A 25,381-nucleotide genomic window follows, 5' to 3' on the forward strand; every position below is an offset into this window, starting at 1 on the left:
GATTGCTGGTGGCGGATGTGGGCGAAAGGTCGTGCTGGAGTGAAAGCGGTGAAGTGTCCAGAGCTGCCAAGCGGGCCGCTTCAGTAGCGTCGTGACCTTTGCAGGATTTGGACTGAAACTACACAATGTCTCTAATTAGAGGTAAATCAACTTTGTTGCTTTGCGGGGAATCTGTATAAAGTGCTGTAAAAATATATATCATAATAATTGTGTAAGATTTTAACCATGTACAAGGACAAACGTCAGAAATCATTTGAAAGCTTTACAAACTAAATGAGGTGAATTCGCTGCTCCTCACAGGCACTGAGTGGCGCATGGAGACACTACTGCAGCGAATACTACACAAGACACGAACTAACTTAGGAAGAGCTTATTGTGTACAGGTCCACTACACCGAAGCAGTCAGACGATGTGAATCATTTAACTTTTTAGAAAACTAGTGATTTAAATATCAACCCGTACTATTGGCACATTTTTAATTTATTTTTTTATTTGACAGCTCATGAACAAAAGACCTTTTCCAGCTTGATCTTGCACAATTAACATACATTAATTGCTTTTGAAATAGCTAGTTTATGAACCTAAAATTTGTGACGACTAAGCTACCTTTTTTTTAATATATAATCTTCGAATATTCTATTTGTATCAGCAGAAGTGCTGCCAAAAGCACCGAAAGCGTTTCTGTTGCTAAATGCAGAAGACGGGTAGGCTGTCATCAGAATAATACAGTTTTCATAGTTTTTTGAGCTTAATTTAGTATTTGCATTTCTAAAATGCCTTAAATACAACACATAAATCTATATGTGCAGAATATATCTCTATATACTTATATCTGTCTCTAACATGTATCTATAATTTATGTATGTATGTTATATATATATATATATATATATATATATATATATATATATATATATATATATATATATATTAGAAAGAGAGTTAATATTATTATTGAATTATTGCTGACCAATAGAGTAAATTAATCCTTAAATCCAGAAACGATTTTGTATCAAATTTTCGTGACTTTTCAGATTTTTCTCCATTAACTACCAGCAAAGCAGCTCCATAGTTAATAAATATGCTATGCAGCTGAGTATGAACTTTTAGTTTAATGGTTATTTTTAAGTAGGATAAAGGTCAGCATGTTTGCAGATATCGCTGTATTAAGGTCACTGGGCTCACTGTTATTTATTTGTATTGTGTAATGATCTGTCAAAAGGGGTACTAGGTCCAAACAAGTAAGTCAACTTTTTATTTATTTATACTGTTTATTTTTATAAGGCAAAATGTTGTCTTATTTACATACACTTTAGCAGGTTTGTTTTTGGAGAACAGAATGCAGAAAAACAAAAAGTCAAACACTCTCAGAGATGACTTTAAATGAACAATTTTGGCAGGCACAACATGTACACCAAAGGTGTTCATCTCTAGACCTGAAGCTCTGCAATACCAGGTTTATAGGTTCTCTATATATAACAACATGTCAACATGGAAGAAATGCAAGTAACATAATTATCAGAAGGAGTTAAAAGCCAAGTTACAAGAAGTAACTGGGGCAACCTGACCCTTTATTATTTTCACAATGTACTTTTGTTTTTGATATTACAGTCCCCTTCCTTTACATTGCAAGGCTGTTTTGGGATTTTTTAAAAGTTTGGTTATTGATATCACAATCTTTTATTTACCAGATGTATGTAGTTTAACTTTGATTCCCTTGATGCCTACACATATATGCAGGGTATATTTTTCAAGATTTGTAAACTGGCAAAACGTTGTAGCCTATTGTTAATTGAAAGCTGAACTAATCAACACATAGGTAGGCTATACAAGCATAGTCATGTAAAAGAAATATGGACTACATTGTCAGATTCTTTGGCATTAATTTAAACTGTTTTGTACTTACCTACACTTTAACATGCATGTGAATGCTAATGGATAGTGCAATAATATGTTAATGTTAGTAAGGTTTCTTCCCCTATATATATCTACACAAAATAGAAAAAATACAGGCCTATATATAAATGCATACATCTATACACATACATTGAAGAACTGCATTCCTTTCCCTGTGTGTCTGTGTAAACAAGGTCACTGTCTCTGTCTCACTGTGCTACGGTACTGTGCCATAGTTCAACCCTGATACCCAGAGGAACAGAGTCTGATAAGAACCAGTTTTCTCCAGCAATTTGGGCTTGATGCTTCGTACAAACCCCCTTATATTAAACATTACATATGCTTTAATTTCCCCTGGTTTAACCATATATGGGTCTTCCTAACGAGTTGTCAGGCAGAAACCGAACTTGCACTCATCACAAGACAGACATCTGGGCCTGTTATCTTTCTCTCCTGTCTGGTCTGCATAAAAGTACCTGTAGTTTGTAACTTCTCTAAGACTTCTTGAGATCGCCTCTTGAACCTCTTCCTTTCAGCTGCATGTATTAAAAACCTTTGCTTGGAAACATGCATCTCTCTCCTGATTTCTACGACTCTTCATACGTACATATTTTTTTAAGAAATTGCAGTTGATGTAATATTTGTAAATGTAAAATCTCAAATGCATTGAAACGAGGTGATTTTATGGCACATTTTATGACCAGTTATGATGATTATTGCATTGGATTATTTTTTATGGTCACATAAACACTATTCTGTATGTCAAAGGAATTTTAAGGACTTTCTTGTACATAATACACAATCTGACATCAGTGTATACCCTCAGTTTAGCTGATAAAGAATTAGAGTGACACAAAACACATAGAAAATACAGAATGAGTGGTGTAGATTAATTGTAACATTTAATGAAAATATGTGCAAATTGTTTAAATAATAAATACAATTAAACATGAATTCCCTAGCTGCTATTTTTTGTATATTCATTCAATAAATAGATATTATATGTATGTGTATACGGCATTAATTACAGATTAATCCACAGGGGAGATAGCAAGTAAGCAATCCCACAAAAAAAAAAAAAAAAAAAAAAAAAAAAAGGGCAACCTGCAGTGAACACTTCGATTGCCTATGCTGGTTTGTATGAATTGGCTAATGCACAGCAATGTATGTTAGTGTTTGTGTTCACAAGGTGCCTTTTTTTCAGGGGGGCAATCACATGGGTCGTTTAAGATCAACACTGTCCCGACATCCCAGCCTGAGGTGACTGTACGACATACAGAAACAAAAAAATGGTATGACTATAATAGTCATAATCATTGCTTAGTTTAGTTAGTTTTGCTCAAGTTTAGTCCAAACTGAAATGAAAAACATTTACTTCTGTATGTACCCAAACAGAACAAAAGCACACAAAAAAACAAATTAGTATATCATTATGGTCATACATCATTTATTTTGATTTTATTTTTTTTGTCAGTCACCTCAGGCTGAAATGTTGGGACAGTCTTTATTTTAAACAACCCTTTTTACTGCAAAACAAAATCGAAATTACTTAATATAGATTGTACTGGAATAAGAAGGTAAATAGTAACTTTGTGAACACACTCACACACTGTATTATTGTGCATTCGCCAATTTATACAAACCAGTGTAGGCAATCACAAACCATATATTTTGGTTATTATGCATATCTCCCTTTTAAAGTTGACTAGATACAGAAAATAGACTGAACATAGTTTTTGGTAAACAGTGATAACATTTATTAGTAAGTGTTACAGATTTATTGATTTTTTTTCTTTTTTTTTTTCAGCAAAATACTTTTCTTGAACTTCTGTTATTGTGCTATTGGTTTGTATGTTTTCCAGGTGTGTTTATTGTATCTGCCAAGCGTACTCCCTTTGGAACATATGGAGGATTGCTGAAGGACCACAGCGCTACAGACCTGGCCGAGCATGCTGCTAAGGCTGCACTGGCTGCAGGAAATGTGGCTCCTGAGATCATTGACAGTGTCATTGTGGGTAATGTCATGCAGGTAAGACCTATCCAGTCCATTGCAACAAGAAAGCAGAGTTTCTACAGAGCTGTGTACTAAACTGCATAGTAGCTATTATGGTACCATCTTGGGGTCATCCCCAGCTGCCTGCTGAATGAAGAACAAAGTTGTAGAAAGGTCATCAGCTAGTCTCCAATACAGTATTTATGATTAAGCATGGTTGTTCTTCGAAACAGAAACCGAAGGGCTTGGAATGAAAACATTTGGATTTGTCATAACAGTGATCTAATTTATTTTACAATGTCACAAGGTAATATTTGTCTTTACACTTATTAATTGGCCATAATTTATACATACTTTGTCTGTCTCAATTTACACTAAAATATTCCATATCACGGCACACTGACTACCTATACGATACTATACCACCTGTAATGTCATGAAATAATAGATCTGTTTTGCATTAACACAACATGCTCTAACATGTGAAAAATGGAGTTTCAGCGTGTGCGACAATATTGCACAAGGCAATATATAGCAGTGCTTTGTAGTTTCTGATGGGTAATGTATTGTAAGGTAACAGTCACATACAATCCATATTTAACGCAGTCTATGAATCAGTTGTAATTGCCACTCTTTCTGCAGCTTCCAGTTTCTATTTTTCTCAAATCTAGCAGTTAGTGTTTTACATGTTGGCGTGACATATTCTGACATATTCAGAGACACCAGTAAGATAACATGAATTGTGATGTAACAAATGGTTTTGTGATGCAGCAGTTGTATCATTTTATATTTCTCTGTTTCAGAGCTCCGCTGATGCAGCTTACATAGCCAGACACGTGGGCCTACGTGCTGGAGTGCCTATACCAGTTCCAGCTCTCACAGTCAATCGTCTTTGTGGATCTGGCTTCCAATCCATTGTCTGTGGAGCACAGGTAGTATGATTAGTGAGAAAATAAAAAAGATTTGAAGATTTATACAATATAGTTATAATATACTAATATACCTTCCATTTTTACAAACCTGCTTTTAACTGCCATTTTCATACAATGAAACAAAGAAATTGAGAATATTTTTCTGTGATTACCTGTAGGTAGAGGTAAACACATGTACTACTGTCAGATGGAACTGTCAACACATATGATAAAATAACCAATGTGCATTTTAGCATGATGACATTCCTGCTTTTAGCAATATCTGTGGATTAAAGATACAGGATGGGTTATTTAATGGTACTATCATAATGCATGTAAGATAATTTATTTAATTCTTTATTTTCAAATGGGTAGCCATAAAAGCTATTTATACCAGCTTTACATTTGATTTTGATTTAGGAAATCTGCCTGAAGGAATCTGAGGTGGTTCTGTGCGGGGGGTCAGAGAGCATGAGCCAAGCCCCCTATGCTGTCCGGAACATTAGGTTTGGAACCAAATTTGGAGTGGATCTTAAGGTATGTAGGTGGAACATTACATATATTCTTCAACAATCTATTTTTTTTATTCAACGTAAAGGTCTTTTGTAATGGAAACACCAGGTTAAATAAAAATATAACGAAACCACAAATACAAATGTTTTGTTGTCTAGAACTGACACAGCACTGATGGACTACAATATAAAATATCACTTCTTTCTGTATGGACATTATAGCTTGGGAATGGAGTTTTGAATTGAGCTTTTACCAAGATATCATTACTTTAAACAGTTCAAAGTTCTTTGTTTTGTAATTTCAATATTATTGTGTTGGAGAAGCTTCGACATTAACAAAATGCACGATTTTGACTCTTTACTTTTAAAGACCATGGTCATGTTTTTATATCAGCATTTGTTTCTTTGTTGTCCTTTAGTAAAATATTTTTTAACCTGTGTTAACCTTTAACCTTCATTTTAAATGTCTTCTGTTCATTACGGAGCCCAGGAAGGTACATGAGAGAAAAAATGTATATCTCGTGGGAATAATTTATTATCTCATTCAAGATACTAAATCGTTCCCATGAAATAAATTGTGCGCACGACCTATTAAATTGTTCCCACGATTTAGGTAAATTGTTCCCAGAACAGTGTGCAATATTCATGCTGACTGCAGGAATGTCCACCAGAGTTGCGGTCAGGTCAAGACCCTGGTGAGGATGATGAGCCGCAGATGAGCTTCCCTGACAGTTTGTGCAGAAATTCTTCGCTTGTGCAAACTCAGTTTCATCAGTTGTCCGGGTGGCTGGTCTCAGGTGATCCCACTGGAAGAAACCAGATGTGGAGGTTTTGGGATGGCGTGGTTATACGTGGTCTGCAGTTGTGAGGGTGGTTGGATGTACTGCCAAATTCTCTAAAACTACATTGCAAGCAACGTACGGTAGATAAATGAACATACAATTCTCTGGCAACAGCTCTGGTGGACATCCCTGCAGTCAGCATGCCAAGTGCACACTCCCTCAAAACTTGACATCTGTGGCATTGTGTGTTGTGACAAAACTGCACATTATAGAGTGGCCTTTTTTTGTCCCCAGCACAAGGTGCACCTGTGTATAATTTTTGTGTATATGGAAAATTTCGGGGATCTTTCATTTTAGCTCATGAATCATGGGACCAACACTTTACATGTTGCGTTTTATATCTTTGTTCAGTGTATTTTTGCTCTCATGTGCCTTCGGGGCCTGTAGTTATTGGTTGAGAAATTATCATACATTTGATGTATAAAAATATATTTTATTCTGACCTTTTCAAATTTCGAATAGCCCTTGCATTGAAATTAAATTTAACTTCACTCCAATTCACACTATGCAATATCAGAGCATTGTTTAATCCAGTTTGCAATTATTCTTGTACCATTGGTAAAATCTGTACGTCCTCCATGTTATGTCTAATTAATCGGTAATGGACTTAATTCATTCCAAGGCAGAATTAAAGGCACACCATGATTTTAGTTTGTATTTATTGATTGATTTCTTGATTTTCTTCTGTAATCCTAATGTGCCCTTTCTTGAAAGCAATTGCACCAGTAGATATTTTAAATATTCTCTACTGATAGATGGAAGACACTCTATGGGCTGGCCTGACAGATCTCCACATCAAAATCCCAATGGGAATAACCGCAGAAAACTTAGCAGAGAAGTACCAGATCAGCAGAGAGGACTGCGACAGATATGCATATGAAACACAGCAGAAGTGGAAAGCTGGTGAGTCATAAGAATACAATTGAATCAAACAAATTTAACCCTTTGGAAAGTAGGGCCTTAATGATACGTGGAATGCTACCTGGGTCCATCTTTAGTTTTAAAGATAAAATGCATGAGAAGCATGTGTTCTTCAACATCTTTCTGTGTTTGTAAACATAATGTGGATGGTGGGATAATGTACCATGAAGCATTGAACTATGAGCAACTGTAACCGAACTACATGTGTATGCAGCAATCCTAACTTCTGTGTGGAAGCATTAAACTGGATTAATTGGAACATATTCTAGTGTGGATCAGTTATTTATTGTAGACAGGGCCTAAAGTGTTGTCATCTAAGGTTAAAACCCACCCACATTTCTTGCCTGCATCCGACATGTGTGGGAGAACCGGGAAGAACGCAAAGCGTTGTCCAAATGACAAAAAATATTGTCATAAAGAGTGGGATTTGCGACACCACAAAATAAATTATAGACATTTTTCTATCGTCACATATCGCACAGCCCTAACTGTAGTAATGCGTATTACTTCTGTATTCTACCAATTTAAATCATTTTACTGCAGTTACGTCTGTGCTTATGCCTACCCTTCCCCTTGACACTCACCAGGAATGGAACTGTAGTATGTTTAGTCCATTTGCATATATCATTATACATCATTATTATAGTTTGCACTTATTGTGTCCTAGATAAGTACATCTTCCAATAAATAAATAATAATGTACAAAAAGAACAATTTCCCTAATTCATAATGTTCGTCCTTCTCTTTCTTGGAGACAGCCCAGGATGCAGGCCACTTCAGTGCAGAGATTATGCCCATTGAGGTGAAAACCAAGAAAGGGAAACAGCCCATGACCCAGGATGAGCACCCACGACCCCAGACCACACTGGAACAGATGGCCAAATTGCCAACTGTCTTCAAGAAGGGGGGAACTGTCACTGCGGCAAATGCCTCTGTAGGTATTGAAATGTGACTGCAGGATTAAATGTGTTTACCAGAGCCTGTTCATCAGATTTGACCTTCTGTGATGGTGTTGCTTATGATTTTGATTTATTCTGATAATTTATTTTAAGGTCATCTTCAAGCACTGGAAGCAATTCAATAGCCATTTTATAATTTTTCTAGGATTTCCATTTGTCTGCATCCAATAGAAGATCAAAGGATTGTTATTTACATGTGCTACTTATACTGCATTGAACAAATTGTATTCTGTACTACATATAATATCAGCTGAAAACATCTGTTACTTGAATCTGGGAACTATCGCAGACCCTAGAATGATTATATAGTTTATATGGACTCATGTCTTAGTAGGAGTGTATGAGTAAAGTATCTGTGATTTTTTTTTTCTGTTCCTTCATCAGAAGTACTTGGACATGACGCCAAGTAAAACGTCCTTGTCTAAGACCCACTTTACATCCTGTCAAAATTACTGTGCCTTAAAGTGGCGGGTGATGAACACAGAGCACATGAGAGATCCTCTCCCATCCAGAGGTGTGAATTCTATGGTGATGGGACCATGTCATATGTTGACTTGATGAGGAAACAAATTCTGCTGTGTTCCATTGACTCATAGGTCCTGCCAGCCAATTTCTGTGTCTCCAAAGTCATTCATTGTCCCTGCCTGGCCTGGGAAAATGGATCCCTGTACACCACTCATTCATTCCTCCTGTTTTTGCACTTTGTTGACTATCAGGCTCCTCCATTGAATTGGGGCTGCCGTGTTGCATATAGAAGAGTCCATGACCTCCTCTATCATGCTGAACATGCCCCATGATGTGACCAGCGTGAAGGGCAGCTTTTGCATCATGCACGGCTTCCTTTGCTGCCCATGCTGTCTCGTGATTCAACTAATGTAAATTCCAGAGAGTCCTTGGTGCACTTAAATTCCTCCATTAGAGAGGAGACTGGTAACTGTAGAATTTCCTTATGGACTTCTGTAGTATAATACTTGTGTGTTTTCAGGGAGTGTCTGATGGTGCTGCTGCTGTTGTGATAGCCAGTGAGGAGGCACTGAAACAGCACAAGCTCGCACCTCTAGCAAGAATTGTAGCTTATCACGTGTCTGGCTGTGATCCCAGCATTATGGGTATTGGTAAGTAATATCCCTTTCTGCACTAGTGTGTTATGGTTTATTATTGTAGTCTTTTTTTTAAATTAATTTCAGATACATGGGTCACCACATTTATCCATAGACTTTATTCAATTAATTTTACATCAGATTATATAATGATCATATGAAACCTATGTATCACAAGCCGTTGACATTTGTGATTCTTTCTATTATTAATCTATTTTTTAAATGAATATAGAAATGTGTATTTGCAAATAAACTCATGTTATACAGTTGTCATTTTTTACGGAAGCGTATTGCTGCCACACGAAAAAAAAATAGTTATCACGTAATTACGTGATATATATCACGTTTTTACGTGTTAGGGAATTGCCACATAATAACAGACTGAACGAAATGGAATACCGGACACAAAGCAATGATGTCAGATGTTGAGGATTTTGTACGAACTTACTTTAGGTTGCTACTAACTCAATACTTATCCAGTGACATTTTAAATCACAAACACAATCAATCTTAAAAATATCTGTGAAAATAGAAACGCGCCGTTTCGCTTTAATCAAAGTCCATGCGTCCAGATATTATTTACATCATCTTTATTTACACATTTTCTTCAAAACAAGGTACAGGTAGTTGAAAACCGGTCTGTGACCCAACAATACACCATCTATCCCCCGCCCCATCCACTTTCCTGAACTATTTCACTCCTTCCCCTTTCTCACCCAATTATCAATTACATTAATGATCAAGTTATCAATTAAAAATAATTGAATTATGTATACTCAATGCAACATACAGAAATACAAGGTAAACAAAACCATATTATTATAAATGTTTATTAATACATAAATTGGCTCCTACAAACATTACTATTTGAAGATCAGGAATATGTATGTGATCGTGGACAAACAGAGCATGGCGATCAAATTGAATCTGGGACATCTCGCATTCTATCGAGACAACAGTAATAATCTAATAACTTTAAAATAGAAACTACTCAATATGAATTATCCTGAACAAATGCACAGTATTTATATCGTCAGACTATCGTTTTAGCCTGGGTGGAAACATACATACATGCAGTATATATGATGCCCCAAGCTTATTTGTAACATTCACACATTATTATTATCTTGAGTAAAACAAACATACATAGACACACGCACAAAACATGCCTATGCACATGCTGAACTTAATGTGTATTTTCTGAATATATGACCTCCATTCCTTGAAATGTCTAGTATAATCAGTATTTTACCATAGTGAAATTGCAGTATTATGGGATTTAGTTTATAAAACAGCTTTGTTGAAAAACTTAAATTTAAAATGTCAACCTTTGTACAATAAATGTACGTGTTGCTTAATTTAAGATAAACATTTTGCAAAAGAATCGTTGTTTCGGATACACCTGAGTGTCCTAATGTTTATTATGACATGGTGTATATGAGCCAAATACTGTAACATTTCCCTGGGGCTAAATCCCAACCTAAAGTAAGTTCGTACAAAATCCCTAACGTCTGACATCATTGTTTTGTCTCCGGTATTCTAGTTCAGTCTGTTATTATGTGACAATTCCCTAACACGTAAAAAACGTGATAGTTACCACGTAATTACGTGATATATATATATTTTTTCGTGTGGCAGCAATACGCTTCCGTAATTTTTATCAAATCCATTATTTTCAAAATTAACTATGCAAATCCTCAGCATGTTATTTGTAAAATACAAAAAAACAGAGGTTTACAAATAACTATTCAAAAGATAGCAGTTTTACAAACCACACAATTCTTCATATGAATTGCTATTCTTATGCTATTAAACCTTGTACTCACAATTTGCAGTATTTAAAACAAAATCATCATAAATTGCTATATCTTCCCAATACTTACCTTTTTTTATATAGAGGGTTAAAAATTCAAGCTATCGCTGCAGATTGAAGGAACTATTTCTTTAAAAAAATATGCTTTGAAGCAAATAACATGGATCGTCAACTTATACCCTTATTTCAAGCTTTTAATAGTATTGTACAAAGTGTTTTTTTTGCTATGACATGTCTCCTTAAGGTTGGTTACAGGAATATATATATATATATATATATATATATATATATATATATATATATATAGTGCTGTTATCTGTAAATCCACATTATTATATACTTTTTTTGTCATTATAGAATTTTCATTTAATATTTCATTCGAGATTAATATCAACTTGAAAAGCAGTAGGTTGTTATACATAGTTACAAAAACCCACCAACACCTCGCAGAAATATGTTACCATTTTAATGGACAAACGGCAAAAAAAGCATAATAAAAATAACAGAACATAGACAATTTATTTGACTATTTATTGTTTTGTTCTATTTAAAAAATAAACCATAAACACACAGACTGTGGTATAAAAACAGTTATTCACTTTGGCTTCTGTTGTGTCCAGTCAGTTAGTATAGATAATATAGCACCAGCTGTATTTTCTAAAGTTGTAGACTCTGGTACTACCGATTTTCTATTGATTTTTGCATCAGGCTAAATTGTAATTTTTTGTTAATAATCAATCAACTTGTCTCGTTTTCCTGCTCGGGCCATTATACAACACAATATGTCCTGTTAATGTGGTGCTACTAATGTTATTAAACTACCTTTAAGAGGCAGGGTAAAATTTTAAATAAATGTTGATCCAACTGCAATCTCAAGTTAATTAACTGAAACCTTAATTAGGGTATCCAATATTATCTGCCATGTTTTATATGACTATTATTTGTATCTTTCAATGAATGTACATGTTTTATATTTATTTTTGTCTGGTGACAAAATGTGTTTCTTTCTTCAATATAAAGCTGTGCTTAATTAATACCCTGCAGCTGCGATAGAAACTTAAAACAGTTTGTGGTGCGAGACAGTGGTCAAGGTGTCCATCCGTCCGGTTGATCACAGCTGTAGCTTCAACACATTTCCATAGCAACCGTCTCTGAATGATCCTCAATGCAAGAGTATCACCTGCAGACAATTAAAAAACTACTTCCTATTTTTCAACATATCGAAAATTATAGAAAACGTATGTGCGTAGAGCTTTTTTCTGTCAAATACACGAATTGAGATGTGTAATTACGGTCGTCCATGAACAAGTGCTGCAAGAATAAAATGTCATTCTGTTTGACTCATTGTAACATATCAAACAGGAAAATACATGTTTTTCATATACTGTGTTACTACACCTTCTTAAGCTCTATTTGACAGTGTTACGCATAACTTCTATGCACTGTATTCCTACAATGTGCACATCGTTTGAAAGCTTATCCTCTTGGCTACCGGTGCATTTCATTCTCAAAGACATACGATTTACAGTTTCCTTGTCATCTGCCATCATTCAGAGCCCGTGGGGTAAACGTGCAGTCTGCTCCGGGGGGGGTCTCATTCAGATGGTCACAGATCACTCCGTTTCAATCGGATTTCTTTGCAAATAGGCTTGTTTTGTACAGAACAACCTAACAATTAATCCAGGATACATTATTTGATGTTCTATCAAACACAGAGAAGTTCAGATACAATTATGTAAAGTCATTGTCCATCTTGACATTTTGAGCTCTGTACGGGTGTGGGTTGATTCTACCAAACCGTGGATGGTCTTGTTTTGATCTGTAGACTATCTGAATCCAGAATATGTCATAATTGACAATATTTTCTGAGATTTTGTATTCCTACTCAAACCAAGTTTGCAAGGGGAAGGGGGCGTAAATCCAGGGGGGTTTAAAACAAAAAATTTAACATCAGAGAATGCTTCACATCGTTAGAAAGCTGATAGTCTCAGCTTTCCTGGGATACCAATCACTTGCCAACAACACAACAGTGAAGAGTACACATGGGATTAAAGAGAAGCACACCGATGTAGTGCTCTTTTAAGGGTTCCAGAGGGGTTTGTCATCTTAAGTGGGGAAAATTATGTTAACAAAATGATTCCGTGATCTATTTTCTATCTCCAATTGTTTATTTGTTCTGCGAGTACATGGATACATTTAATTGCATACATTTCAATAAAAACTGGAAATATTTGGGTGTTTTGACCGGTAGTGTATGTATGTATGTATGTGTATTTAGTTTTAAATGAATACCGAACTTAAAGTTCTTAGCATGGAGCATCCACACAAAACAACAAAAACTTCACAAGTTTGTTACTTTTTTAAAGTAACATATATCATTCTTTTAACCCTCTGAACTGAAATTTGGTGGATGTAAATAATTGGGGCATGTACAGCGCTGTGCAAAAGTTTTAGGCAGGTGTGAAAAAATGCTGTAAATTAAGTGATTTCAAAAATAGATGTTAATAGATTATATTTATCAACTAACTAAATGCAAAGTGAGTGAACAGAAGAAAAATCTACATCAATTCCATATTTGGTGTAACCACCCTTTGCCTACACTTGCACACAGTTTTTGAAGGAACTCAGCAGGTAGGTTGGCCCAAATATCTTGGGGAACCAACCACAGTTCTTCTGTGGATTTAGGCAGCCTCAGCTGCTTCTCTCTCTTCATGTAATCCCAGACAGACCCGATTGTGAAAGGAAGTAAGCATGATGAGTCTTTCTTTAGTCTTTCAGTAAGTTTCCTTGGCCGACCACTGCGTCTACGGTACTCAACATTGCCTGTTTCTTTTTTGCTTTTTCAAAAGAGCTTGGACAGCACATCTGGAAACCCCTGTCTGCCTTGAAATGTCTGCCTGGGAGAGACCTTGCTGATGCAGTATAACTATCTTGTGTCTTGTTGCTGTGCTCAGTCTTGCCATGGTGTCTGACTTTTGACAGTAAACTGTCTTCAGCAACCTCACCTTGTTAGCTGAGTTTGGCTGTTCCTCACCCAGTTTTATTCCTCCTACACAGCTGTTTCTGTTTCAGTTAATGATTGTGTTTCAACCTACATATTGAATTGATGATCATTAGCACCTGTTTTGTATAATTTTTTAATCATACACCTGACTATATGTGTACAAAATCCCTGACTTTGTGCAAGTGTACCTAGAAGAATTGATGCTGTTTTGAAGGCAAAGGTTGGTCACACCAAATATGGATTTGATTTAGATAATAATTCTGTTCACTCACTTTGCATTTTGTTAATTGATAAATTATATATAAATATAATCTACTATAGCATTCTTACTTTACCTGCCTAAAACTTTTACAGAGTACTGTATTATATTAATTATTAATTTATGGGGAAACTTACATAAATTAACACTGCCATTTCTGATCCGGATCAAATGCATCGGAACATTTATTCGTGATCAGTGGTGTTGCGTTTACACTGCCATTTGATCAGGATCAACTTTCAGCCGCCACAGGGGTCCTTGCATGCGCACTAGCACGCAAGCCCAAACTTCAACATTTTTTTGCAAACATAAAAAAAGTTACTTTTCAAGCCGAAGCATTTTAAATTAAAATACAATTCTATATTTGTTTGCAAAGATAAAGTAACAAGCAATTTATTGTTAATTTTAACTATTGTATTTGTAATAATGGAAATAGGGAAGGGTCTTATCTGCGCCACTGATGCATGTCTGCCACCTGCCTTTAAAATGCAGCCACAATAGTACGTCAGACCAAATGTAATAATATGTATATATTAAATTAGTCTTTAAGAACATAGGGCTGTATCGAAAATTGTATTTATCTCGTTATGAATTATTATAACAAGTAAACCCAACGCACTTTGCATATTTTTTCACAACCAAAGCATTGAAAATAAAAATACAATAATTTTGCTAACATAAAATAACCCTGCTAACACACAATGTTGCCACAACGTTGTAGCAACATAATTTATGCTGTGGCAACATTGTGTGTTAGCAGGGTTGTTATTTTATGTTAATTTTAAACACTATTTTATTTATAATATGAGCAGTAGGGAAGTGTTCGCAGTTTGTCTGCCCCCGTCTCTAAAACACACACCGCCGGTCGAGCGTTTATACTGCCCTGTTTCTTTCAGGCCCAGTACCAGCTATTACTGAAGCTCTGAAGAAAGCTGGGCTATCCCTAAAGGACATGGATTTGGTTGAGGTGAGTTAGTCAAAGGTGCTGTTTGTGGATATCATTACATTAATGCTTTGTTGATCTTATTAATATTAATTAACTATTTTATGATTCTGGTAATCAAATGTATGGACCTCCCATGTTCACAGCCAGGAGAACCAATATTTAAGAAAATGCCTGGAGATCTCGCCAAGTATCCAACCACCACTGTTATTCATGCTGTGTTTGTGCAATTGTACAAAAACAATTATTTTATTTGTAAACCAACAATTATTGTTTTGCAACATAGATTAGTTGTGCACAGGAACCTCAAAAGGGAGTGTTTGTGATTGAGTCAGTACACAGGATTAAAGGACAACCAAGATGAATAGCTGGTATAAAAATGCTTTACATTACCGTGGTCTTAAACAGGGAGTTTGCATCCAGTGTTATTAAGTGGTGATGCGCGTTCATGTTTGGCCTGAAACCCAGGAAGAATCAGGTTTCGGGGGCCAAAAAACAGCCACAGAGAAGGACAGGGTCAGTAAATTATGTAAAAATGACTAAAACGCATGAAAAACATGCCCATTTTCACATGTAAACCTGTATTTCACATGCAAATGCTATTGAGATTATCTTATATCCTTAAGTGACCGCATTATAAAAGTGAAAGATAACTGGTTAATTTATTTCGGGTTTCAGAAAGTAAGTTGCTGATGGCTGTTTCATGGTTAGCAATGGTGTATTTCATGTTAATGGTGATGTGGAAAGCTGTTTTTTTCTTTTTTCTATTATCATTATACTCTATATTGTTGTTGGTCTGTTGTGTACTGTTCAGTACTTTACATCAGTTTTTCAGTTGTTATCCTAACTTTATAAAACGCTTATATTCATGGCTTGCTAGCTACATCAGTGAAGTGAAAAACACCTGCAAAAACCATTGGTGCCATCGGTATAGCTAATGTGCAAATTCATTCACTCCTTTACCCTTATTTTACATGAAGTTGGGTTAATAGCTGCTCTCATCCCAGTGAGTGCAACATACACTATGTAAACCCTGACAGGGAGAGGGTAATTTAATATTTGACTCCAGCATATTGTCTCGATTTCTGAAACTGGTCTTTGTACATCACAAGTATTTTGCAAAATGCAGACACTGAGCAGGAAAATATTGCTATTCTGCCCTTGTAATTAAAATTTGAATGTGTCCAAAACACGGTACCACTGGGTGGAACAAATCCATGACTGGGAAATAAAAACAAAAAAACCCAACTGTTTTGAAATCCAAGTGATCTTGCTCTTGCTCCACCCCCTGGTCAATGATTTGTCTTCACCACAACATTAAGTAATACTTTGTGTAGATCAGTGCAATCTATGCAATCCACTGTAATGTTACAACAGTGAGACTAATAAGTGTCAACTATATCTACATTGTCTACAGCAATGTTCTAATTTAAGCCTATATCATAGTAATATTAAATTTTTGAAAACTGTTTTTTTTTTTTTTATAGTTTTTTTTTAATATATATAGTCCAGAAGTTTATCTATTGATGGCATTCAGTGTGCTTATAAAGTTGCACTGCAGTATAAACACGTTGCATTTCTGGTATTATCACTTTTCTATACATGCAGTATACAGTGTTTCATAAAAGTCAAATTAATCATTAGTAATAAAGTATGTTTATGAAAATAGAGCCATATATGTTCAATATTAGACTTATGGTTACTAACCAGCAGATGGAGCAATTTGCATGGAGACATTCAAAGGCAATGGAGAGAGCTTTATATACAGTACCTGAGGAAGGCACAATCCTTAGATACCATATCTTTAAATAGTTTCAATATGAATTGCTCCACACTGCTGCTTTTACTGAGATCTGGCTCTGAAGTAATAATAAATAGTGCAAACTAGTATGATATAATTATTTGTAAAGTTATATTGTTTGACAATAAATATTGCAAGATTATGTTTAGGAGTAATATAGAAATATTACTTTTTCTTTGAGCAACTTTTTGTATGAGGGCTTGACAAAATCGACACATTTACAAAATCTGTTTGAAAATGAATTGGAAAATTTAAAAAATGGTATAATAAAAACTTAAATACATTATTTTTCCTGCTAAATGTAACAAGAGTAACAAACTGAATTGTGAAATACTATAGAGTATGAACATCATATATATTTAAAAAAAAATTGGAAATACAAACACAATATATTACACAAACGTTCCAGTTATTGTGACCTATAGTTTTTGTACACTCTCCCATGAAAGAACACTATTTCCACTTTCTCATACGTAAGGATAGATTACAGTTTATGACAATTACTTAACAAAGAAAAAAAGTTGTTGTAATAATTGTGCTGTCCTTTTTATTTAAGTTGTGAAAGATAAACTACAACACCTAGATTATTACAGTTATTGAGTAACAGAACTACCATGTTGGTAATTTTGTTGAAACACAAAGGTGACTGAATTATTGGCAGCACTCGGCAAATTAAAACAATACTTTGCCTGTTTAGATGAAAATTAGAAATTTCTCATTGCCTGTCAGGTCTAGATTTGTAATCTTCCGCTTGTAACTTGCATACGTGTAACATACATTTCTAGCAAGTAATTGATTTCAGTATAGATTTGCTCAAGGAAAGGCTAGTTTGTTTTTTGATACTCCAGTCATTTGGCAAATAAAGCCTATTGCAAAATAGCGTGATAGAAAAATACATAATTTACTTTGGTTGAACCCTTTGCTTGGCCTGGCCTGGCCTGGCCATGTGGAATAGCAAGGGTGTTTGGTCCCAAGGTGTTATGTGGTGGGAATGGAGGGATGCAAAACACTGGGAAATGCTGGGAAAGTAGTATTTGGGACCATTTTTTATACATGCTGTGGGTGGGATTAGGGTCCGACCCCTCTCCCAAAATTTTGTTATAACTCCAGTTAGTGTTGCCTATATTCTGTTCATATCATGCCTGATGTAATAATTGTTCAGAACATTGTTTGAATAATAATAATTATAAAAATAATTGAAAAAGTAGTAGCCTAATAATTGTGTATCACTGTTACAAAAGCACTATTTCTCTTCCATTTTGTAATTTGTTTTAGCAATGTTATTGCCAAGCCAATGCCACTGTGCACAATTTTTTGTTGTAGTTTCTCACATGATGCTTTCTTGTGTTATCTCCCCCAGGTGAATGAAGCCTTTGCCCCCCAATTCCTATCTGTGGCCAAGTCTCTTGGACTGGACCCTGAGAAGAGCAATGTGAATGGAGGAGCCATAGCCCTGGGTCACCCGCTGGGTGCATCTGGTACTAGGATCACCGCTCACCTTGTTCATGAGCTCAGGTACGTCAATGAGCACTTCACTCTTTAATTGATTTGGATATTTCAAATAAGTTAAGAATACTAATTGTAAACTTTACCACAGTAAAATGCTCATTTCATATTTATTTACCCATAGAGCCCACACTGTTCTCAATAGAGACCCTGTTTTTTCACATGACTGGTACCCCCAGGGCTGGGAAAGGGGTCCTAACAACTGCTTTTTAAAAAATTGTTGGAACTATGATTGAGATATTGAAAAACAGTAGCTCATCTGTATCCTTTTTAAAACTGAAGAACAGATGGCATAACTGTTTGAAAGCCATGGGCACAGCTCTTCAGTAAGGGAGCCAGATACCAGGTGTGCCTTTTAGAATAGGTGAAAACAAGAAACTAATACTTAAACCAGGTGAAAGCACTTACTAACGCTGTTCTTCCTTTCCCTAGCTGCTTTAGGGTCACTCCTAGGTTTTCCTGATACATTCAATCTGAAAGCTGCCCAGGGCTTTAGACAGGCTCATAGTTTTAATCCCCTGTGGTCTGTCATTATCCAAACTGATTCCAAAACTGGGGTCATTTTTCAATCAGCCAAACTCTCAAAAATTCAGTCAAGGCTGGCATTCGCCCTCCTGCACTTCCCCGTAGGTACCATGCAGCGAATCACTGTGTGTCTCTTATATTCAACTGGCATTTTGTAAAAGAAAATTTGAGAAGCAGAAACAAAATACAAATATTAACCATCCAGCAATAAAACATACTTAAAATATAATCGTTTTAAATCAATATACTTCATTTGCATGACATGAAAGGAAAACTTAAAAAAAAAAAATAATAATAATAATAGCGTTTAATAACTCCAGTCTTGAATGTTTGAGATTTGCAGTGGCTTTGCTGTTCTCGTGCGGTTGATCAAAAACCTGGTAGTGTCACATCAGCTGGCCACACCTCTGAGTGGCACTCCTTCATTCATCTCCAGGGCTGGAACACCTTGCGTGACGACTGACAGCTGTGTCAGCTTCCCTGGTCTGTGTAATTCACAATGGCACAGCTGTTCGTGTGGCACAATCCAACATTTGCCTTAACAGGATTGCTTGGCATAAGGACATTCATATTTCCACAGCATTACACAATTGATGGTTAAAGAACAGTGTGTATAGAAGTACTGCAAGGATGTTGAAAGTACAAGCTATTCAATCAGCCTGTTGAGGAGCCCGGAGGGTAATGACAGATCAGACTGGTTGATCAGCTTTCAAACTTTGCTCAGCAGGTTCCTGTTGGAACTGTTCTAGGGACGTCTTACAGAAATCATTGGTCTTCCTTCTACAACTGTCGACAATCAGACTGAATTTAATTAATAACTTAAGCGATAATTTGGTTCATTGAGTCTCCAGGAAAATTATTCTGTCTTTGTGCTAACTTATGTCTCCTGTTCTCATCCAATGCAACTGCATTAATTTCTCTAATTTTGCCTTTATTTAACTGATTTTGTTGTTGTAGTAAAGCTACTATATATGTCTTACAGCATATGTATAAACCTGACAATATAATATAATATTGTTAAGTAACAAAACATGATTTTTTTTAAGATAAAACATGAATTTATAAAATTGTATTTTATTGATTTAGGGCTGCCATGTATTGTCACAAAAAAAAAAAAATTGAAAATATTTGTTTGTATTAACCAGGCGCCGTGGTGGTAAATATGCTGTGGGGTCAGCCTGCATTGGAGGCGGCCAGGGTATCGCCATGATCATCGAGAACACTCAGTGAGGAAGCGGTGGGATGGACTGAGTACTGCTACCATCAGTGTTTCATTGTCTTGTTACATTTTGACACAAAGGGCTGCATTCTATGAATATTTAAGATGTAGAAACATGGCCTTGAATGAGGAGTATTCTACAAAGACCACATAGTAGTAACAGGTTTTTTGTGATTCCTCCATTAAACTTTTAAACCAGAAAAAACTAAAATATATGCTTGACATTATTCTCACAAAATAAAAAATGAAAGGGTTCTGTCCCAGGGAAATTGGAACAGTCTGATTAAGGTGTGAAGTCCTGCCTCATATGGGACTTTGTAAGGAATCATTTTTTAATAAAGCTCAGATGAGGTAAAAAAACACCACCAATTCTTCTTTTCTTCTTAGATGAAGTAACCAGTTTTAAGTAATTGAGTAGGTACAGTGCCTTGTGAAAGTATTCACCCCCCTTGTAAACATTTAAATGTCTTGGTCTGGCCTAGTCAAAGCTCAGACCTCAATCCGATTGAGAATCTGTGGTATGACTAAAAGATTGCTGTACACCAGCGGAACCCATCCAACTTGAAGGAGCTGCAGCAGTTTTGCCTTGAAGAATGAGCAAAAATCCCAGTGGCTAGATGTGCCAAGCTTATTGAGACGTACCCCAAGAGACTTGAGCTGTAATTGCTGCAAAAGGTGGCTTTACAAAGTATTGACTTTGGGGGGTGAATAGTTATGCACGTTTTCTCATTTTTCTAATTTCTTGTTTATTTCACAATAAATAAATAATATTTTGCATCTTCAAAGTGGTAGGCATGTTGTGTAAATCAAATGATACAACCCCCAAAAAATCTATTTTAATTCCAGGTTGTAAGGCAACAAAATAGGAAAAATGCCAAGGGGGTTGAATACTTTTGCTAGGCACTGTAACTAGAGATGGTACAATATACCATCTTTCCTCGACACAGTAAACTTAAACAAAAACACCACAGTAACCCTATAAATCATGCAATGTAATTCTCTATAGGCCTAATATATTTTAGAGAATAAAATATTATGCTCAACAGCTTTAAAGGCAGGTAGTGGCAGCAGAAAAACATCAAAAGTAGGCCATTTTCTAAATAACTGATTCATTGGTTATGCTGGAGATAAATCCATCATACAAACATACAGCAAAACACCTGTTCCCTGAAACAGGGTTTATATGCTCTACTAAGTCTATAAGGAATTAAGTCACTCTAATTTCTGATTTTACACACTGAATTACATACACATAGCTATAACTTAGTTATTGCAAGTTTATCAACATGGGAACATAATGTATTAAACATATAAACAAACATACACTGTATATATAGTGGGCTCCATGTTGATTCATACCCTATAACAGTTCTTTTAAAAGTTGATTTAACAGAGCAAATGCAACTGCAATTATTTGTTGCTCTAGTAAATGAACGGAGCATCTTAATGAAAACCATATTCTTGGAGATAGTCAATGTGGGTTTAGACCAGGCAGATCATGTCTTACTAATTAGAATTTTTTGAAATGCAACTGCAGCTGTAGATCATGTGAAAGCATATGATATGATATACTTTTCAGAAAGCTTTTGATAAGGTTCCACACCAAAGACTGATCCTCAAACTGGAAGCTGTAGGCATTCAGGGTAATGTCAGTAGATGGATTATGAACTGGTTGATGTAAGGAAACAGAGGGTGTCAATTAGAGGAGTTGCTTCTAACTGGAGTGAGGTTGTTAGTGGAGTTCCACAGGGATCAGTACTAGGGCCTTTGCTTTTTATAATCTATATTAATGATCTGGACTCTGGGTTAGTTAGCAAACTTGTCAAATTTGCAGATAATACTAAAATAGGTGGCTCAGCAGATACAATCTCGGCAGCACAGGTTTTTCAAAGGGACTTTGATAATATTAAGTTATGGGCCAACACCTGGCAGATGAAATTCAATGTGGACAAGTGCAAGGTATTACAAGCAGGTAACAAAAATGTCCACTATAATTACACTATGGGAGGAATAGAACTAGATGAAATATCGCATGAGAAAGACCTAGGAGTCTACGTGGACTCCTCACTTTCTCCAGTCAAACAATGTGGGGAAGCAATAAAAAAGGCAAACAATGTTAGGGTATATTGTCAAAAGTGTAGAATTTAAAACAAGGACAGTAATGTTCAGACTGTACAATGCACTAGTTAGAGCTCATCTGGATACTGTGTGCAGTTCTGGGCTCCACACTTCAAGAAAGATATTGCTGCTCTAGAGACAGTTCAGAGGAGAGCAACCAGACTTATTCCAGGTCTGAAGGGAATGTCCTACTGAGAGACTGAGGGACCTGAACCTTTTCACCCTGGAACAGAGGAGACTACGTGGGGACTTGAGTCAAGTCTTCAAAATCATGAAAGGCATCGACCACATCAAACCAGAGGAGTTTTTCCAGATCATCAGGGACACACGGACCCGGGGACACAAATGGAAATTGGGCTTTGAGGCATTCAAGAATGAAAACAGGAGACACTTCTTCACACAGAGAGTCATCACAATCTGGAACAAACTCCCCAGCAATGTGGTAGATGCAGCAAATTTGGGAACATTTAAAAATAGACTGGATAGGATCCTTGGATCACTCAGTTATTAATGGACACCAAATGAGCACAATGGGTCGAATGGCCTCCTCTCGATTGTAAACTTTCTTATGTTCTTAACAATTACAAAACTGTATAGAGGAATGCCATATGTTTCACAAATAATGACATGTTTAATAAATAAATACATACATTTCATCACATCCCCATAATCAGTAGTGTGTGCATCCTCCTTTGACCTTGATGACACCGAGATGGTGGTTCCTGTAGTCAAGGCTCTGGTACTTCACAGGAGAGTTTTTTAATCACTCTTCCTGGCAGGATTTCCCCAACTCCCTCAGATTTCTTGGTTTCACTTGTGAACTTCTTACAGTTCAGCCCACTGTCGAAGAATAAAGACTTCAGTTGAAATTTAGGTTCAGTTACCCAAAGCACTTTATTATTCCAGCAATTTCAGGGAGAGAAATAGAAGGCAGTCTGACAGAGTTTCCCCTGGCAGTTCAAGATCTCTCTGCACACAGGCAGAACTGGGCAGTTTATATACTGGTACTCACAACAGCAGTATCACTGTGAGAACTTAAATTTACAGCTGCAAGCCAAATGATAATTTACTGGCACTTTCCAATTAGGCAGATATATTTCCCAAAACTGTGTCACTCCCTTCTCCATCCCTCCCCTAACCGTCTGTACATTGTTATCTTGACTAGCATTCGTAATTAGTAAAGGGAAGACACAAAATCTTACCATTCTCAGCCTCTCACTGGGTTCATAGTCTGGTAGTTTGGCACACACCTACATAAACCAGATATGCAAATGCTGAAATAAAAATGTTTCCATTGTACATAGCCTTAAGATTATTGAATAAGTTCTATGTTTGAGGACCACTAACACACCCACTGAAAATGAAATGCATGACACACTGTCTTCATTCTGCTGGCATTACAGCTGATTAGGTAAGATGCCATAATATTTTATTCTCAAAAATATATTAGGCCTGTTTTTAGTTGTGTGGAAAAGCTCCTAAAACCATCCTGAACAGCAAAGCCTTAATTGTTTCCACTGATGTAAGCAAGTAGGCTGGTAATAAAGTGATTAAATTACATAAGTTTGGCTGTTCATATTATACCACAACCTGCATTCATTTCTAAAGCCATCCTTTTTGTAATTTCAGTCAGATTTGGCAAAATACTTACTATAAAAATACAACATTCAGACAAGAATCAGAAAATAGTCAAATGGCAAAGTTTGTTTTAGGAGTGCCACAGTAAAATGGTAGTTTCATAACAGAAACAAATATCAAACTACATATTTAATGTATCATCTAAAAATGTTTAATATTTCATAAAATATATGTCCTATATATTATTTAAAATAAAGAAATAAATACATAAACTGAATATTTGACTTCCATTACCTGACTACTAACTAACCCTAATACCTGCCTCGCAGCTGTTTGTGATCAGTGATGTAATCTTCTTAATACCAATTACCCCCTCAGCATTCTGTTGAGCTTAATGACTACTTCCCTGATGCAGTTATTGTTTGAGGAAATATTATTTAAAGCTGGTTATCCTGCACTGGTGCTTCCTCAGCCTCCTCCTATCACCACATAGCAGAGGCGTTCTGCTGTGCAACTGAATGCAATGTGACTTAAATGCTGTTTGGCACCAGGCCAACCCCCATAGATAATGTTTTTTTTTGTTTTTCCCAACACATTTTCCTCAACTTCAAAATTAACAGTGCTGTGTAGTGGAAGCATGATCTTTACTGCCGTGGCCACAGAGGAGTCTTTATAGAGGTTTGCAAACATCTTTGTGCAGGCGCCGGTGGAAAACTGCGGAAAATGCCTCTTTCACTGGGAAGCCATGGAAACTGGCAGAGATTCAACTCAGTTTCTAAGCACTGTAGGTACTGAGAAGTTGTAGCTCTATCTCAAAAAACTAAACAAAAAACTAAAAACGAACTAAAAAAAAGCAGGATAGCAATGTAATGTATGGAGTTCTTTGATGGTTGAGTGAAAAAGAGGAAGACTGGCTGGATTTTCACATGGAAGCTCTGAATGCTCTGTAAGATTAATCTGAGTTTGCTCTGCACCCCTTACCAATGTGAACTAGAACCTTTATAGAATTTTACATTGAAAATTAGGTACAATTCTAAAGTTTGATTTTAATCCTCTACATGTAGCCATACAGATGGAAAACAAAGTTTCAAAAGCTTTAAAAAAAAATATATATATATATATACATATATATATATAGGCTCTCACCTGTCTTGACGAACCAAGGGGAAGAGCAAAAAGAGGAAGTCTTTGTGTACACGTAACCTTTTATACAAACAGGAAGTAGAAGAGTCCTATTTGAGTGATGGGCACAAGGGCCAATGGCAGTTTTGATAGACAAATGTCTTTGATACGTTCCTGCGAATGCGCTGAAAACCCCTCCCCCTTGGGTAGTGCTTCTTTTATCAGATAACCATGGTTGCATACGGAACCTATCATTATTTTGTCAAACGAACCGAGACCATCTCTTCCGGTGGTCTCAACTCCTTTAGGCCTTTCGGTTTGCCAACGAAATTAGTTTTTCACACTCTTCTCCAAACTAC

The 25,381-nt window shown here is 36.1% G+C and overlaps 1 protein-coding gene and 1 long non-coding RNA gene across 2 annotated transcripts; one reads left to right on the plus strand and one right to left on the minus strand.

Moving 5' to 3' along the window:
• Positions 1-22,992, plus strand: acaa2 (acetyl-CoA acyltransferase 2). The gene is made up of 10 exons (XM_066710742.1): positions 1-141; positions 3,759-3,925; positions 4,693-4,821; positions 5,221-5,337; positions 6,910-7,057; positions 7,834-8,009; positions 9,020-9,149; positions 15,107-15,177; positions 18,315-18,469; positions 20,131-22,992. Exons 1-10 carry the CDS (start codon positions 126-128, stop codon positions 20,213-20,215), a joined length of 1,194 nt encoding a protein of 397 aa, XP_066566839.1. The 5' UTR covers positions 1-125; the 3' UTR covers positions 20,216-22,992.
• Positions 22,930-25,077, minus strand: LOC136754693 (uncharacterized). Its single transcript, XR_010817585.1, has 3 exons — positions 25,047-25,077; positions 23,525-23,572; positions 22,930-23,162 (listed from the first exon to the last, which is right to left on the minus strand). It is a non-coding gene; the product is annotated as an uncharacterized LOC136754693 (long non-coding RNA).
• Positions 25,078-25,381: the final 304 nt, after the last annotated feature.

This window comes from Amia ocellicauda, chromosome 8 (assembly GCF_036373705.1).
Source record: "Amia ocellicauda isolate fAmiCal2 chromosome 8, fAmiCal2.hap1, whole genome shotgun sequence".
Classification (NCBI taxonomy): Eukaryota; Metazoa; Chordata; class Actinopteri; order Amiiformes; family Amiidae; genus Amia; species Amia ocellicauda.

What these genes read in the sequence shown, in the direction of transcription:
- acaa2 (XM_066710742.1), top strand. An exon ending in CCATTGTCTGTGGAGCACAG is followed by an intron (nt 4,822 to 5,220) that starts GTAGTATGATTA and finishes ATTTTGATTTAG; the next exon opens with GAAATCTGCCTGAAGGAATC. An exon ending in CACCTTGTTCATGAGCTCAG is followed by an intron (nt 18,470 to 20,130) that starts GTACGTCAATGA and finishes TGTATTAACCAG; the next exon opens with GCGCCGTGGTGGTAAATATG.